Source organism: Oncorhynchus clarkii, chromosome 10, assembly GCF_045791955.1.
Source record: "Oncorhynchus clarkii lewisi isolate Uvic-CL-2024 chromosome 10, UVic_Ocla_1.0, whole genome shotgun sequence".
Classification (NCBI taxonomy): Eukaryota; Metazoa; Chordata; class Actinopteri; order Salmoniformes; family Salmonidae; genus Oncorhynchus; species Oncorhynchus clarkii.
This window is the reverse complement of record NC_092156.1, coordinates 78,123,772-78,144,046: the sequence shown is the minus strand read 5'-3', so window position 1 is coordinate 78,144,046 and position 20,275 is coordinate 78,123,772. Positions and strand designations below refer to the sequence as shown.

The 20,275-nt window shown below is 44.9% G+C and overlaps 1 protein-coding gene across 1 annotated transcript in view; it reads right to left on the bottom strand.

Moving 5' to 3' along the window:
• The window catches only part of LOC139419757 (amyloid beta precursor protein binding family B member 2-like), a gene marked incomplete at its 5' end in the record, with an annotated part of 66,561 nt that overhangs the window by 5,214 nt on the left and 41,072 nt on the right, over window positions 1-20,275 (bottom strand). Inside the window, 2 exon segments of the mRNA XM_071169756.1 lie at window positions 2,673-2,787; window positions 7,941-8,055. Of these exon segments, the coding sequence (XP_071025857.1) occupies window positions 2,673-2,787; window positions 7,941-8,055 (230 nt within the window).

Sequence of the window (20,275 nt, the reverse complement as noted above, 5' to 3'; positions counted from 1 at the left end):
AGTATATGTGATACAGTATATGTGATACAGTATACAGTATATGTGATACAGTATATGTGATACAGTATATGTGATACAGTATATGTGATACAGTATATGTGATACAGTATCCAGTATATGTGATACAGTATATGTGATACAGTATATGTGATACAGTATACAGTATATGTGATACAGTATATGTGATACAGTATATGTGATACAGTATATGTGACACAGTATATGTGATGCAGTATATGTGATACAGTATATGTGATACAGTATATGTGATACAGTATATGTGATACAGTATATGTGATGCAGTATCTGTGATACAGTATATGTGATACAGTATATGTGATACAGTATACAGTATATGTGATACAGTATACAGTATATGTGATACAGTATATGTGATACAGTATCTGTGATACAGTATATGTGATACAGTATATGTGATACAGTATACAGTATATGTGATACAGTATATGTGATACAGTATATGTGATACAGTATATGTGATACAGTATATGTGATACAGTATATGTGATGCAGTATATGTGATAAAGTATACAGTATATGTGATACAGTATATGTGATACAGTATATGTGATACAGTATATGTGATACAGTATACAGTATATGTGATACAGTATATGTGATACAGTATACAGTATATGTGATACAGTATATGTGATACAGTATATGTGATACAGTATACAGTATATGTGATACAGTATATGTGATACAGTATATGTGATACAGTATATGTGATACAGTATACAGTATATGTGATACAGTATATGTGATACAGTATACAGTATATGTGATACAGTATATGTGATACAGTATATGTGATACAGTATACAGCATATGTGATACAGTATATATGATACATTATATGTGATACAGTATATATGATTCAGTATGTGATACAGTATATGTGATACAGTATATGTGATACAGTATATGTGATACAGTATACAGCATATGTGACACAGTATATGTGATACAGTATACAGTATATGTGATACAGTATACATTATATGTGATACAGTATACAGTATATGTGATACAGTATATGTGATACACTATACAGTATATGTGATACAGTATATATGATTCAGTATGTGATACAGTATATGTGATACAGTATATGTGATACAGTATATGTGATACAGTATATGTGATACAGTATATGTGATACAGTATATGTGATGCAGTATATATGATTCAGTATGTGATACAGTATATGTGATACAGTATATGTGATACAGTATACAGCATATGTGACACAGTATATGTGATACAGTATACAGTATATGTGATGCAGTATCTGTGATACAGTATACATTATATGTGATACAGTATACAGTATATGTGATACAGTATATGTGATACAGTATACAGTATATGTGATACAGTATATGTGATACAGTATCCAGTATATGTGATACAAAATATGTGATACAGTATATGTGATACAGTATATGTGATACAGTATACAGTATATGTGATACAGTATACAGTATATGTGATACAATATATGTGATACAGTATACAGTATATTTGATACAGTATACAGTATATGTGATACAGCATCCAGTATATGTGAGACGGTAAATGTAATACATTACACAGTATACGTGATACAGTATACAGTATATGTGATACAGTATACAGTATATGTGATACAGTATATGTGATACAGTATACAGTATATGTGATACAGTATACAGTATATGTGATAAAAAATATGTGATACAGTATCCAGTATATGTGAGACAGTAAATGTAATACATTATACAGTATATGTGATACAGTATACAGTATATGTGATACAGTCTATGTGATACATTATACAGTATATGTGATACAATATATGTGATACAGTACACAGTATATGTGATACATTATACAGTATATGTGACACAGTATATGTGATACAGTATACGGTATATGTGATACAGTATATGTGATACAGTACACAGTATATGTGATACATTATACAGTATATATGATACAGTATATGTGATACAGTACACAGTATATGTGATACATTATACAGTATATGTGATACAGTATATGTGATACAGTATACGGTATATGTGATACAGTATATGTGATGCAGTATACAGTATATGTGATACAGTATATGTGATACAGTATATGTGATACAGTATATGTGATACAGTATACAGTATATGTGAGACAGTAAATGTAATACATTATACAGTATATGTGATACAGTAGAGCAGAGTACAGTAGAGCAGAGTAGATTCCAGTAGAGTAGAGTAGATTACAGTAGAGTAGATTACAGTAGAGCAGAGTAGATTACAGTAGAGTAGTGTAGATTACAGTAGAGTAGATTACAGTAGAGTAGATTACAGTAGAGCAGAGTAGATTACAGTAGAGTATATTACAGTAGAGCATAGTAAATTACAGTAGAGTAGATTATAGTAGAGTAAATTACAGTAGTGCAGAGTAGATTACAGTAGAGCAGAGTAGATTACAGTAGAGTAGAGTAGAGTAGATTACAGTAGAGTAGATTACAGTAGAGCAGAGTAGATTACAGTAGAGCAGAGTAGATTACAGTAGAGTAGATTACAGTAGAGCAGAGTAGATTACAGTAGAGTAGATTACAGTAGAGTAGAGTAGATTACAGTAGAGTAGATTGCAGTAGAGTAGAGTACCTTGTAGTGGGAGGTCTAGTCCTGACTGCATTCTGTCGTGTAGAGACACGCCCCCTGACAACGCCCCTGACAACGCCCCTGATAACGCTTTAGCATGCTTACGCTCTGACATGATCTACAAATGAGAGGAGAGGAGAGGAGAGGAGAGGAGAGGAGACGAGACGAGAGGAGGGGAGAGGAGGGGAGAGGAGAGGAGCAGAGAGGAGGGGAGAAGAGAGGGGGAGAGGAGAGGAGGGGAGAGGAGAAGAGAGGAGCAGAGAGGCGGAGAGAAGGAGTAAATTAGTTAGAATAACCCAAGAGAAAATGTCTCTCTTGAAAGAGTGTCAAGCTGTCTCGCCAAATCACCTGGGGAGTGACACTCCCCTCCCCTCTAAGTCTACTCTGCTCTGCACACACAGCTAACCAGGTCAGCCTCTATCTCTCTCCCTGTAGCTCTCTCTCTCTCCGTCTCTCCCTCTCTCTCTCTCTCTCTCTCTCTCCGTCTCTCCCTCTCTCTCTCTCTCTCCCTCTCTCTCTCTCCGTCTCTCTCTCTCTCTCTCCGTTTCTCTCTCTCTTCTCCCTCTCTCTCTCCGTCTCTCTCTCTCTCTCTCCGTCTCTCCGTCTCTCTCTTTCTCTCTCTCCGTCTCTCCCTCTCTCTCTCTCTCTCCGTCTCTCTCTCTCTCTCTCTCTTCTCCCTCTCTCTCTCCGTCTCTCTCTCTCTCTCTCTCTCCGTCTCTCCCTCTCTCTCTCTCCGTCTCTCTCTCTCTCTCTCTCCGTCTCTCTCTCTCTCTCTCTCCGTCTCTCCGTCTCTCTCTCTCTCTCTCTCTCCCTCTCTCTCTCTCTCTCTCTCTCCGTCTCTCCCTCTCACTAAAATATATTCCTCTCTGCAACACACCAATAAATGATGGATAAACTTAGGGTTTGCCACTCTCCTCTGCATTGCTCTCTCCCTCTTTCTCTCTCTCCCTCTCTCATCCCCCTCTCCATCCCTCTCTCTCTCTCCATCCCCCTCTCGCTCTGACACTAGACAGGGACTAGGACACTAGACAGGGACTAGGACACTAGACAGGGACCAGAACACTAGACAGGGACACTAGACAGGGACTAGGACACTAGACAGGGTCTAGGGCACTAGACAGGGACAGGGACTAGGACACTAGACAGGGACTAGGACACTAGACAGGAACTAGGACACTAGACAGGGACTAGGACACTAGATAGAGATGAGGACACTAGACAGGGACCAGGACACTAGACAGGGACTAGGATACTAGACAGGGACAGGGACCAGGACACTAGACAGGGACTAGGATACTAGACAGGGACTAGGAAACTAGACAGGGACCAGGACACTAGACAGGGACTAGGACACTAGACAGGGATGAGGACACTAGACAGGGACCAGGACACTAGACAGGGACACTAGACAGGGACTAGGACACTAGACAGGGACAGGGACTAGGACACTAGACAGGGACAAGGATACTAGACAGAGACAGGGACTAGAACACTAGACAGGGACTAGGATACTAGACAGGGACAGGGACTAGGACACTAGACAGGGACTAGGATACTAGACAGGGACTAGGATACTAGACAGGGAAAGGGACTAGGACACTAGACAGGGACTAGGATACTAGACAGGGACACTAGACAGGGACTAGGACACTAGACAGGGACTAGGATACTAGACAGGGACAGGGACTAGGACACTAGACAGGGACTAGGACACTAGACAGGGACTAGGATACTAGACAGGGACAGGGACTAGGACACTAGACAGGGACTAGGACACTAGACAGGGACTAGGATACTAGACAGGGACAGGGACACTAGACAGGGACCAGGACACTAGACAGGGACTAGGACACTAGACAGGGACTAGGACACTAGACAGGGACCAGGACACTAGACAGGGACTAGGACACTAAACAGGGATGAGGACACTAGACAGGGACTAGGACACTAGACAGGAACTAGGACACTAGACAGGGACACTGGACAGGGACACTAGACAGGGACTAGGACACTAGACAGGGACTAGGGCACTAGACAGGGACTAGGACACTAGACAGGGACACTGGACAGGGACACTAGACAGGGACTAGGACACTAGACAGGGACTAGGACACTAGACAGGGACACTGGACAGGGACACTAGACAGGGACTAGGACACTAGACAGGGACTAGGACACTAGACAGGGACTAGGACACTAGACAGGGTCTAGCCGGAACATAATTACAAATCATTTGTAGACTGCAAATTGACCGCAAGAAGTGTAGGGTATAGGATGTAGGGTGTTGGGTATAGGTTTTAGAGTGTAGGGTATAGGGTATAGGGTGTAGAGTATAGCGTGTAGGGTATAGCGTGTAGGGTATCGGCTATAGGTTGTAGGGTGTAGGGTACAGGCTATAGGTTGTAGGGTATAGGCTATAGGTTGTAGGGTATAAACTGTAGGGTGTAGGTTTAGGGTATAGGGTGTAGGCTATAGGTTGAAGGGTATAGAGTGTAGGCTATAGGTTGTAGGGTATAGGGTTTAGGGTATAGGATATAGGTTGTAGGGTAGAGTGTAGGCTATAGGTTGTAGGGTATAGGGTTTAGGGTATAGGATATAGGTTGTAGGGTATAGGGTGTCAGCTATAGGTTGTAGGGTGTAGGTACAGGGTGTAGGGTACAGGGTGTAGGGTAGAGGGTGTAGGGTATAGGGTACGGGTTATAGGTTGTAGGGTATAGGCTATAGGTTTAGGGTATAGAGTGTAGGCTATAGGTTGAAGGGTTTAGGGTATAGGATATAGGTTGTAGGGTATAAAGTGTAGGTTATAGGTTGTAGGGTATAGAGTGTAGGCTATAGGTTGTAGAGTATAGAGTGTAGGCTATAGGTTGTAGGGTATAAAGTGTAGGTTATAGGTTGTAGGGTAAAGAGTGTTGGGTATTGGTTCTAGGGTATAGAGTGTTGGGTATAGGTTTAGGGTATAGAGTGTAGGTTATAGGTTTAGGGTATAGAGTGTAGGCTATAGGTTGTAGGGTATAGGGTTTAGGGTATAGAATATAGGCTATAGGTTGTAGGGTATAGAGTTTAGGGTATAGGATATAGGTTATAGGTTGTAAGGTATAGAGTGTAGGCTATAGGTTTTAGGGTATAGGGTGTAGGCTATAGGTTGAAGGGTATAGGGTTTAGGGTATAGGATATAGGTTATAGGTTGTAGGATATAGGTTATAGGTTGTAGGGTATAGGGTGTTTACTATAGGTTGTAGGGTACAGGGTGTAGGGTAGAGGGTGTAGGGTAGAGTGTGTATGGTAAAGGGAGTAGGGTACAGGGTAAAGGGTGCGGGATATAGGCTATAGGATATAGGGTGTAGGGTAGAGTGTGTATGGTAAAGGGAGTAGGGTACAGGGTAAATTATATATGTATAGGGTATAGGGTACAGGGTCAATTATATATGGTATAGGGTATAGGGTACAGGGTAAATTATATATGGTATAGGGTATAGGGTACAGGGTAAATTATATATGGTATAGGGTACAGGGTATAGGGTACAGGGTATAGGGTATAGGGTACAGGGTAAATTATATATGGTATAGGGTGCAGGGTACAGGGTAAATTATATATGGTATAGGGTACAGGGTATAGGGTACAGGGTAAATTATATATGGTATAGGGTGTAGGGTACAGGGTAAATTATATATGTATAGGGTGTAGGGTACAGGGTAAATTATATATGGTATAGGGTACAGGGTATAGGGTACAGGGTAAATTATATATGGTATAGGGTGTAGGGTACAGGGTAAATTGTATATGGTATAGGGTACAGGGTATAGGGTACAGGGTATAGGGTATAGGGTACAGGGTAAATTATATATGGTATAGGGTGTAGGGTACAGGGTCAATTATATATGGTATAGGGTGTAGGGTACAGGGTAAATTATATATGGTATAGGGTGTAGGGTACAGGGTAAATTATATATGGTGTAGGGTACAGGGTACAGGGTAAATTATCTATGGTATAGGGTACAGGGTACAGGGTAAATTATACATGGTATATGGTATAGGGTACAGTGTGTAGGGTATAGGGTACAAGGAGTAGGGTATAGGGTACAGGGTGTAGGGTATAGGGTATAGGGTACAGGGTATGGGGTGTAGGGTACAGGGTGTAGGGTACAGCGTATAGGGTACAGGGTATAGGTCACAGGGAGTAGGGTATAGGGTATAGGGTACAGGGTGTAGGGTACAGGGTGTAGGGTACAGGGTATAGGGTCAAGGGTATAAGGTGTAGGGTACAGTGTGTAGGGTACAGGGTGTAGGGTATAGGGTACAGGGTGTAGGGTACTGTGTTTAGGGTATATGGTTTATGGTATAGGGTATAGGGTACAGGGTGTAGGGTACAGGGTGTAGGGTACAGGGTATAGGGTCAAGGGTATAGGGTGTAGGGTACAGTGTGTTGGGTACAGGGTGTAGGGTATAGGGTACAGGGTGTAGGGTACAGGGTGTAGGGTACAGGGTATAGGGTGTAGGGTACAGGCAGTAGGGTATAGGGTAAAGGGTATAGGGTACAGGGTGTAGGGTACACGGTGTAGGGTACACAGTGTAGGGTATAGGGTACAGGGAGTAGGGTATAGGGTACAGGGAGTAGGGTATAGGATATAGTGTACAGAGTGTTGAGTATATTGTATATGGTATAGGGTGTAGGGTACAGTGTGTAGGGTACAGGGTGTAGGGTATAGGGTACAGGGTGTAGGGTACAGAGTGTAGGGTACACGGTGTAGGGTATACGGTATAGGGTACAGGGTGTAGAGTATAGGGTATAAGCTGGTATAGGTATAGGGTACAGAGTGTATGGTATAGGGTACAGAGTGTAGGGTATAGGGAGTAGGGTACAGGGAGTAGGGTATAGGGACTAGGGAACAGGGAGTAGGGTATAGGGTACAGAGTGTAGGGTACAGGGTGTAGGGTATAGGGTTCAGGGTGTATAGTATAGGGTACAGGGAGTAGGGTACAGGGTATAGGGTATAGGGTATAGGGTACAGAGTGTAGGGTACAGGGTGTAGGGTATAGGGTACAGGGTGTATAGTTTAGGGTACAGGGAGTAGGGTATAGGGTACAGAGTTTAGGGTACAGGGTGTAGGGTATAGGGTACAGGGTGTATAGTATAGGGCACATGGAGTAGGGTACAGGGTATAGGGTACAGGGAGTAGGGTACAGGGTATAGGGTGTAGGGTACAGGGTGTAGGGTATAGGGTTCAGGGTGTATAGTATAGGGTACAGGGAGTAGGGTGTAGGTTACTCACCCTAGAGCAGATGAGGTGGAGGCTGGTAGCGATGGCTTTAGCTGGCGTGTCACAACGGAACACATGACACTTCAGAATCCTGGTGTCCTTATCCCTCGCTACGTACGCAAAGTCCCTGGGGAGGAGAGGAGAGGGTTAACAGAGAAGGAGAGGGAGGAGGAGAGGGAGGAGGAGAGGAGAGGGTTAACAGAGGAGGAGAGGAGAGGGTTAACAGAGGAGGAGAGGGAGGAGGAGAGGGAGAGGAGAGGGTTAACAGAGGAGGAGAGGGAGGAGAGGGTTAACAGAGGAGGAGAGGAGAGGGTTAACAGAGGAGGAGAGGAGAGGGTTAACAGAGGAGGAGAGGAGAGGGTTAACAGAGGAGGAGAGGAGAGGGTTAACAACTGGTAAACACCTTGAAGACAGTAAGGCTAAGGAAATTAAACAATAGCCAGAACATTAGAGGAGAGGAGAGGAGAGGAGAGGAGAGGAGAGGAGAGGAGAGGAGAGGAGAGGAGAGGAGAGGAGAGGAGAGGAGAGGTGGATTGGGGGATGAAAGGAGAGGAGGAGAAGGATAGGGGAGAGGAGGAGAGGAGTAGAAGGATAGGGGGAGAGGAGGAAAAGGATAGGGGGAGAGGAGGAGGAGAGGAGGAGAAGGATAGGGGGAGAGGAGAAGGATAGAGGAGAGGAGAATGATAGGGGGAGAGGAGAGGAGAAGGATAGGGGGAGAGGAGGAGAAGGATAGGGGGAGAGGAGAGGAGAAGGATAGGGGGAGAGGAGAAGGATAGGGGAAAGGAGGAGGAGAGGAGGAGAAGGATAGGGGGAGAGGAGAGGAGAAGGATAGGGGGAGAGGAGGAGGAGAGGAGGAGAAGGATAGGGGAGAGGAGAGGAGAAGGATAGGGGGAGAGGAGAAGGAGAGGAGGAGAGGAGAGGAGAAGGATAGGGGAGAGGAGAGGAGAAGGATAGGGGGGAGGAGGAGAGGAGGAGAAGGATAGGGAGAGAGGAGGAGGAGATGAGGAGAAGGATAGGGGAGAGGAGAGGAGAGGATAGGGGGAGAGGAGGAGAAGGATAGGGGAGAGGAGAGGAGAAGGATAGGGAGAGAGGAGGAGGAGAGGAGGAGAAGGATAGGGGAGAGGAGGAGGAGAGGAGGAGAGCATAGGGGAGAGGAGGAGGAGGATAGGGGGAGAGGAGGAGAAGGATAGGGGGAGAACAAGAACATGTTTACCTCTCTCTGAGTCCAGGGAAGCAAGGGAGGAGAGGAGGAGTTAGTTAAAGAGAGGTGGGAGAGAGGAGGAGAGGAGGAGAGGAGAAGAGGAGAGGAGAAGAGGAGAGGAGGAGAGGAGACGAGGAGGTGGAGGAGAGGAGGAGAGGAGAAGAGGAGAGGAGATGAGCAGAGGAGTAGGAGGAGAGGAATAGAGGAGAGGAGGAGAGGAGACGAGGAGAGGAGTAGAGGAGACGAGGAGAAGAGGAGAGAAGTAAAGGAGATGAGCAGAGGAGGAGAGGAGAGGAGAAGAGTGGAGGAATAGAGGAGACGAGGAGAGGAGGAGGAGGAGAGAAAAACACAAAATCTCAGCAAGACCTCCTGCTAGGAGGAACAAGGATTACATCTACTACCACACAACACCTCCTGCTGAGGAACAAGGATTACATCTACTACCACACAACACCTCCTGCTAGGAGGAACAAGGATTACATCTACTACCACACAAGACCTCCTGCTGAGGAACAAGGATTACATCTACTACCACACAACACCTCCTGCTGAGGAGGAACAAGGATTACATCTACTACCACACAAGACCTCCTGCTGAGGAGGAACAAGGATTACATCTACTACCACACAATACCTCCTGCTGAGGAACAAGGATTACATCTACTACCACACAAGACCTCCTGCTGAGGAACAAGGATTACATCTACTACCACACAACACCTCCTGCTAGGAGGAACAAGGATTACATCTACTACCACACAAGACCTCCTGCTGAGGAACAAGGATTACATCTACTACCACACAACACCTCCTGCTGAGGAGGAACAAGGATTACATCTACTACCACACAAGACCTCCTGCTGAGGAGGAACAAGGATTACATCTACTACCACACAATACCTCCTGCTGAGGAACAAGGATTACATCTACTACCACACAAGACCTCCTGCTGAGGAACAAGGATTACATCTACTACCACACAAGACCTCCTGCTAGGAGGAACAAGGATTACATCTACTACCACACAAGACCTCCTGCTGAGGAACAAGGATTACATCTACTACCACACAATACCTCCTGCTAGGAGGAACAAGGATTACATCTACTACCACACAAGGCCTGCTGCTAGGAGGAACAAGGATTACATCTACTACCACACAACACCTCCTGCTGAGGAACAAGGATTACATCTACTACCACACAAGACCTCCTGCTAGGAGGAACAAGGATTATATCTACTACCACACAAGACCTCCTGATAGGAGGAACAAGGATTACATCTACTACCACACAAGACCTCCTGCTGAGGAACAAGGATTACATCTACTACCACACAACACCTCCTGCTGAGGAACAAGGATTACATCTACTACCACACAAGACCTCCTGCTGAGGAACAAGGATTGCATCTACTACCACACAAGACCTCCTGATAGGAGGAACAAGGATTACATCTACTACCACACAAGACCTCCTGCTAGGAGGAACAAGGATTACATCTACTACCACACAAGACCTCCTGCTGAGGAACAAGGATTACATCTACTACCACACAAGACCTCCTGCTGAGGAACAAGGATTACATCTACTACCACACAAGACCTCCTGCTAGGAGGAACAAGGATTACATCTACTACCACACAAGACCTCCTGATAGGAGGAACAAGGATTACATCTACTACCACACAAGACCTCCTGCTGAGGAACAAGGATTACATCTACTACCACACAACACCTCCTGCTGAGGAACAAGGATTACATCTACTACCACACAACACCTCCTGCTGAGGTACAAGGATTACATCTACCACACAAGACCTCCTGCTGAGGAACAAGGATTACATCTACTACCACACAAGACCTCCTGCTGAGGAACAAGGATTACATCTACTACCACACAAGACCTCCTGCTGAGGAACAAGGATTACATCTACTACCACACAACACCTCCTGATAGGAGGAACAAGGATTACATCTACTACCACACAAGACCTCCTGCTAGGAGGAACAAGGATTACATCTACTACCACACAAGACCTCCTGCTGAGGAACAAGGATTACATCTACTACCACACAACACCTCCTGCTGAGGAACAAGGATTACATCTACTACCACACAACACCTCCTGCTGAGGTACAAGGATTACATCTACCACACAAGACCTCCTGCTGAGGAACAAGGATTACATCTACTACCACACAAGACCTCCTGCTGAGGAACAAGGATTACATCTACTACCACACAAGACCTCCTGCTGAGGAACAAGGATTACATCTACTACCACACAACACCTCCTGATAGGAGGAACAAGGATTACATCTACTACCACACAAGACCTCCTGCTAGGAGGAACAAGGATTACATCTACTACCACACAAGACCTCCTGCTGAGGAACAAGGATTACATCTACTACCACACAAGACCTCCTGCTGAGGAACAAGGATTACATCTACTACCACACAAGACCTCCTGCTAGGAGGAACAAGGATTACATCTACTACCACACAAGGCCTGCTGCTAGGAGGAACAAGGATTACATCTACTACCACACAACACCTCCTGCTGAGGAACAAGGATTACATCTACTACCACACAAGACCTCCTGCTAGGAGGAACAAGGATTATATCTACTACCACACAAGACCTCCTGATAGGAGGAACAAGGATTACATCTACTACCACACAAGACCTCCTGCTGAGGAACAAGGATTACATCTACTACCACACAACACCTCCTGCTGAGGAACAAGGATTACATCTACTACCACACAAGACCTCCTGCTGAGGAACAAGGATTGCATCTACTACCACACAAGACCTCCTGATAGGAGGAACAAGGATTACATCTACTACCACACAAGACCTCCTGCTAGGAGGAACAAGGATTACATCTACTACCACACAAGACCTCCTGCTGAGGAACAAGGATTACATCTACTACCACACAAGACCTCCTGCTGAGGAACAAGGATTACATCTACTACCACACAAGACCTCCTGCTAGGAGGAACAAGGATTACATCTACTACCACACAATACCTCCTGCTGAGGAATAAGGATTACATCTACTACCACACAACACCTCCTGCTAGGAGGAACAAGGATTACATCTACTACCACACAAGACCTCCTGCTAGGAGGAACAAGGATTACATCTACTACCACACAAGACCTCCTAATGAGGAACAATGATTACATCTACTACCACACAAGACCTCCTGCTAGGAGGAACAAGGATTACATCTACTACCACACAAGACCTCCTGATAGGAGGAACAAGGATTACATCTACTACCACACAAGACCTCCTGCTGAGGAACAAGGATTACATCTACTACCACACAACACCTCCTGCTGAGGAACAAGGATTACATCTACTACCACACAACACCTCCTGCTGAGGTACAAGGATTACATCTACCACACAAGACCTCCTGCTGAGGAACAAGGATTACATCTACTACCACACAAGACCTCCTGCTGAGGAACAAGGATTACATCTACTACCACACAAGACCTCCTGCTGAGGAACAAGGATTACATCTACTACCACACAACACCTCCTGATAGGAGGAACAAGGATTACATCTACTACCACACAAGACCTCCTGCTAGGAGGAACAAGGATTACATCTACTACCACACAAGACCTCCTGCTGAGGAACAAGGATTACATCTACTACCACACAAGACCTCCTGCTAGGAGGAACAAGGATTACATCTACTACCACACAAGGCCTGCTGCTAGGAGGAACAAGGATTACATCTACTACCACACAACACCTCCTGCTGAGGAACAAGGATTACATCTACTACCACACAATACCTCCTGATAGGAGGAACAAGGATTACATCTACTACCACACAAGACCTCCTGCTAGGAGGAACAAGGATTACATCTACTACCACACAAGACCTCCTGCTGAGGAACAAGGATTACATCTACTACCACACAAGACCTCCTGCTGAGGAACAAGGATTACATCTACTACCACACAAGACCTCCTGCTAGGAGGAACAAGGATTACATCTACTACCACACAATACCTCCTGCTGAGGAATAAGGATTACATCTACTACCACACAACACCTCCTGCTAGGAGGAACAAGGATTACATCTACTACCACACAAGACCTCCTGCTAGGAGGAACAAGGATTACATCTACTACCACACAAGACCTCCTAATGAGGAACAATGATTACATCTACTACCACACAAGACCTCCTGCTAGGAGGAACAAGGATTACATCTACTACCACACAAGACCTCCTGATAGGAGGAACAAGGATTACATCTACTACCACACAAGACCTCCTGCTGAGGAACAAGGATTACATCTACTACCACACAACACCTCCTGCTGAGGAACAAGGATTACATCTACTACCACACAACACCTCCTGCTGAGGTACAAGGATTACATCTACCACACAAGACCTCCTGCTGAGGAACAAGGATTACATCTACTACCACACAAGACCTCCTGCTGAGGAACAAGGATTACATCTACTACCACACAAGACCTCCTGCTGAGGAACAAGGATTACATCTACTACCACACAACACCTCCTGATAGGAGGAACAAGGATTACATCTACTACCACACAAGACCTCCTGCTAGGAGGAACAAGGATTACATCTACTACCACACAAGACCTCCTGATAGGAGGAACAAGGATTACATCTACTACCACACAAGACCTCCTGATAGGAGGAACAAGGATTACATCTACTACCACACAATACCTCCTGATAGGAGGAACAAGGATTACATCTACTACCACACAACACCTCCTGCTAGGAGGAACAAGGATTACATCTACTACCACACAACACCTCCTGCTGAGGAACAAGGATTACATCTACTACCACACAAGACCTCCTGCTAGGAGGAACAAGGATTACATCTACTACCACACAAGACCTCCTGATAGGAGGAACAAGGATTACATCTACTACCACACAACACCTCCTGCTGAGGAACAAGGATTACATCTACTACCACACAAGACCTCCTGCTGAGGAACAAGGATTACATCTACTACCACACAACACCTCCTGCTGAGGAACAAGGATTACATCTACTACCACACAAGACCTCCTGATAGGAGGAACAAGGATTCCATCTACTACCACACAAGACCTCCTGCTGAGGAACAAGGATTACATCTACTACCACACAACACCTCCTGCTGAGGAACAAGGATTACATCTACTACCACACAACACCTCCTGCTGAGGTACAAGGATTACATCTACCACACAAGACCTCCTGCTGAGGAACAAGGATTACATCTACTACCACACAAGACCTCCTGCTGAGGAACAAGGATTACATCTACTACCACACAAGACCTCCTGCTGAGGAACAAGGATTACATCTACTACCACACAACACCTCCTGATAGGAGGAACAAGGATTACATCTACTACCACACAAGACATCCTGCTAGGAGGAACAAGGATTACATCTACTACCACACAAGACCTCCTGATAGGAGGAACAAGGATTACATCTACTACCACACAAGACCTCCTGATAGGAGGAACAAGGATTACATCTACTACCACACAATACCTCCTGATAGGAGGAACAAGGATTACATCTACTACCACACAACACCTCCAGCTAGGAGGAACAAGGATTACATCTACTACCACACAACACCTCCTGCTGAGGAACAAGGATTACATCTACTACCACACAAGACCTCCTGCTAGGAGGAACAAGGATTACATCTACTACCACACAAGACCTCCTGCTGAGGAACAAGGATTACATCTACTACCACACAACACCTCCTGCTAGGAGGAACAAGGATTACATATACTACCACACAAGACCTCCTGCTAGGAGGAACAAGGATTACATCTACTACCACACAAGACCTCCTGCTAGGAGGAACAAGGATTACATCTACTACCACAAAAGACCTCCTGCTGAGGAACAAGGATTACATCTACTACCACACAACACCTCCTGCTAGGAGGAACAAGGATTACATCTACTACCACACAAGACCTCCTGCTGAGGAACAAGGATTACATCTACTACCACACAAGACCTCCTGCTGAGGAACAATGATTACATCTACTACCACACAACACCTCCTGCTAGGAGGAACAAGGATTACATCTACTACCACACAACACCTCCTGCTGAGGAACAAGGATTCCATCTACTACCACACAACACCTCCTGCTAGGAGGAACAAGGATTACATCTACTACCACACAACACCTCCTGCTAGGAGGAACAAGGATTACATCTACTACCACACAAGACCTCCTGCTGAGGAACAAGGATTACATCTACTACCACACAATACCTCCTGCTAGGAGGAACAAGGATTACATCTACTACCACACAACACCTCCTGCTGAGGAACAAGGATTACATCTACTACCACACAAGACCTCCTGCTGAGGAACAAGGATTACATCTACTACCACACAAGACCTCCTGCTGAGGAACAAGGATTACATCTACTACCACACAAGACCTCCTGCTGAGGAACAAGGATTACATCTACTACCACACAAGACCTCCTGCTGAGGAACAAGGATTACATCTACTACCACACAAGACCTGCTAGGAGGAACAAGGATTACATCTACTACCACACAAGACCTCCTGCTAGGAGGAACAAGGATTACATCTACTACCACACAACACCTCCTGCTAGGAGGAACAAGGATTACATCTACTACCACACAACACCTCCTGCTGAGGAACAAGGATTACATCTACTACCACACAACACCTCCTGCTGAGGAACAAGGATTACATCTACTACCACACAACACCTCCTGCTGAGGAACAAGGATTACATCTACTACCACACAAGACCTCCTGCTAGGAGGAACAAGGATTCCATCTACTACCACACAAGACCTCCTGCTGAGGAGGAACAAGGATTACATCTACTACCACACAAGACCTCCTGCTGAGGAGGAACAAGGATTACATACCTTAAGGGAACATTTCGGCATTTCGTGTATGATCAGTGAGAAAGTCCATATTGCAAATGTACGGTCCCTTACTAGACGTCCGAAATCGTTTGTAAAATTTGCGGTCGGCGTCGGGCCGTGCGGTAGGGCCAGACCTACCGGGAAGTCATCAAATGAACTTTGTCGGACATTCGGTTTCCGTTTTATAAAATAAACAAGTTTTTGAGCGTTTTTCCGCTATCCCGGAATTTCCCACAAGAGGGCATACGGAATCATATGGCAATTTGGCAAAACATCACGAATCACGACGGGGCCTTATCTCGAAAACGGAAAATATTTTGAAGCCGAAACTCGGTGAGCGTAGGTTTGGCATAATGGGCAGTTGGCCCCGAACAAGATGGCGTCTAGGCCTCGACGGTTTTTGAGTTATGGCCGTTTTTCTGGGATTAAAGGTCCTAAATGGAAATAGAGAAATTATTTTTCCACTTCAGGTCAAAGTCAAGGAGCCTCCGGTGTCAATAAAAAAAGAACCAGCCATTTATCTATCGTCATTTAAGAGAAACGGAACAATGACAACTTGGCGATGGTCACAAATAGGCGTTTTTTTTTTCAACGGTTACAGATCCAGTTGCAGGGTGTTCATACGAATCTTTTTAAAGTGTGCTGCGGAGCTCTGCGAGATTTCTGTGATTTTCTATGATTTTCTGAAATAACACACACATACTAAACCCTCCGTAAATAACTCAGTTCTTAACGTAAAGACTTAAAACTCAGGATTCTGTAAAAACATACCCCAATGAGGATATGTGGTGAATTATAGCTTCCTGTGCCAACCGGAAGTGCCTTAAATGGTGTCTCAGGGGCTGTTTCGAAGGGTTAAAAAAGTCTGATCTGTCCAAAACTTCATATATGTGATTAGGCAACCCCCATGAACTGTAAATCAGTCATTTTTCCCCAAAAAATTCAAAGGAAAAAAAAATCACACTAAAACACAACTTGAATGGAGGGACGTATTGGGGTGCGTAGAGACAGACAGTGGCTGCAATAGTTAGCTTTGTTCGAGCTAAAAAAGAACCGTCAGACCTAGAGTTCCGAAACTTTAGAAACCTGTTCTAGACCTCCGGTCGATGGTGCGTGGTGAGTTACGTGGCTCTAGACGGTTCTCGGACCGAGAAACGGCCTCGTACATTTGCAATACCTTCAATTCATTTTGACCATTACGAAAATGACCACGTTTAGAAAAGTCTCAGAGACGCAAGGCTAGGTGCATTGAAACCGGCTCGGCCCATAGAGACAGACCCCAACGTTTCTGTCCGATAGCTCGTTCAAGGACCCCGTAGCAAGGCATGGAAAAAAGTGGATTTTCAGCACCAATTAGGGTTTTTCTCGGACACCAAATGACCTATCGAGCCGAAACTCGGGATTCGGGGTCGCCTCACATAGGACTTCACATAATGTCCGAACTGGACCCGCAGCTAGAACGTAACTATGTGTTTTACCTTTTTATTATGTTTTAAACTAAAGGCGCTGTGAATTATGGGACTGCTCTGACATATGTGATAGTTGGCTTCTAAATGAGTAGTAAAAAGTGGGTTTGGTGTCATAATGACATCTAATTGACTGATGGACACTGACTTGCTAGTTGACTTTTGTGCATTTGCAATATGTTTAAACGGAGAGGGACCATCACCAAAATGGCATTCTGAAATCAACACAAAAAATGGCATCACCATAGTCTCCAGACTGTGCTGAGTTCAACGAGCTATCCCGCTTGACCGTAGCTCGCTCGGTCTAAGCGCAACGACCATTAGAAAAGTAGGCCCAAAATGAAGCCTGCCCCACAATGTCATTTGCTTTTGAGTGACAGTGAGAGAACCGTTAGGGTGAGAAGAAAAATTCCACCACATGAATGTTCCTAAGGTCCTCCCGATCTGTACAAGCCTAACCTTGACCGTGTGGCATTAACCCTTAAGAGTAAAACAGTGTTTTTTGATCTCACAGATTACAGTGTCATCTCTCCCCATAGGAATACATTGCCTGCACCCCTAATTTCAACCTGAAGTCTATATGGGTTATGAATGCCGTATGAACCTGTCTTCGGTACCAGTCCATCAGGCCACTATGAGGTCTACCTGTGTTGATTCTGAGCTTCCTGGACCAACCGGAAGTGGTTAAAATGCCCCTAAAAGTGTTTACCCATACCCTGCCTGCAGTTTGACAGACATAGTGCATTCAACCCTGTGTAAATCAGTCAGTTCTTAACGTAAGGACTTAAAACTCAGGATTCTGTAACAGCATACCCCAATGGGGATATGTGTTGATTTATAGCTTCCTGTGCCAACCGGAAGTGCCATAACTGGTGTCTCAGGGGCTGTTTCGAGGGGTTAAAAAAGTCTGATCTTTCCAAAACTTCATATGTGTGATTAGGCAACCCCCATGAACTGTAAATCAGTCATTTTTCCCCAAAAAAATCAAAGGAAAAAAAAATCACACTAAAACACACCTTGGATGGAGGGACGTATTGGGGTGCGTAGAGACAGACAGTGGCTGCAATAGTTAGCTTTGTTGGAGCTAAAAAAGAACCGTCAGACCTAGAGTTCCGAAACTTTAGAAACCTGTTCTAGACCTCCGGTTGATGGTGCGTGGTGAGTTACGTGGCTCTAGACGGTTCTCGGACCGAGAAACAGCCTCGTACATTTGCAATACCTTCAATTCATTTTGACCATTACGAAAATGACGACGTTTAGAAAAGTCTCAGAGACGCAAGGCTAGGTGCATTGAAACCGGCTCGGCCCATAGAGACGGACCCCGACGTGCCTGTCCGATAGCTCGTTCAAGGACCCCGTAGCAAGGCATGGAAAAAAGTGGATTTTCAGCACCAATTAGGGTTTTTCTCGGACACCAAATGACCTATCGAGCCGAAACTCGGGATTCGGGGTCGCCTCACATAGGCCTTCACATAATGTCCGAACTGGACCCGCAGCTAGAACGTGACTATGTGTTTTACCTTTTTATTATGTTTTAAACCGAAGGCGCTGTGAATTATGGGACTGCTCTGACATATGTGATAGTTGGCTACTAAATGAGTAGGAAAAAGTGGGTTTGGTGTCAATTGATATCCATTTGGTGTCATAATGACATCTAATTGACTGATGGACACTGACTTGCTAGTTGACTTTTGTACATTTGCAATATGTTTAAACGGAGAGGGACCATCACCAAAATGGCATTCTGAAATCAACACAAAAAATGGCATCACCATAGTCTCCAGACTGTGCCGAGTTCAAGGAGACGCCCCGCTTGACCGTAGCTCGTTCTGAGTGCAGCAAACTTGAAAAAAAGAAGGCCCAAAATGAAGCCTGCACCACAATGTCATTTGATTTTGGGTGGCAGTGAGAGAACCGTTAGGGTGAGAAGCACAATTCCACCACATGAATGTTCCTAAGGTCCTCCCGATCTGAACAAGCCTAACCTTGACCGTGTGGCATTAACCCTTCACAGTAAAACAGGGTTTTTTGATCTCACAGATTACAGTGACATCTCTCCCCATAGGAATACATAGCCTGCACCACAAAATTCAACCTGAAGCCTATATGGGTTATGAATGCCGTATGAACCTGTCTTCGGTACAAGTCCATCAGGCCACTATGAGATCTACCTGTGTCGAATCTAAGCTTCCTGGAGCAACCGGAAGTGGTTAAAATGCCCCTAAAAGTGTTTACCCATACACTGCCTGCAGTTTGATAGACATGGTGCATTCAACCCTGTGTAGATCAGTCAATTCTTAACGTAAAGACTTAAAACTCGGGATTCTGTAAGTGGCTATGTAAATCAAGACATGTGTTTACTTATAGCTTCCTGTGCCAACCGGAAGTGCCTTTAATTGGGTCACACTCTCTGTTTCGAAGGGTTAAAAAAGTCACATCTCTCCAAAACTTCATATGTGTGACTAGGTAACCCTTCTGAACTGTAAATCAGTCATTAATCCCAACAGATGTCAAAGAAAAGCTCCCTCACACACACACAGGAAGGATGGAGTGATAAAGTGCGGTGCTTAAAGACACAGAGAGCAGGAAATGGCATTACCATAATCCCTAGGCCGTACCGAGTTCAGCGAGATATCCCGCTTGACCGTAGCTCGCTCGGTCTAGGCGCAGCGAGCATTAGAATAGTAGGCCCAAAATGAAGCCT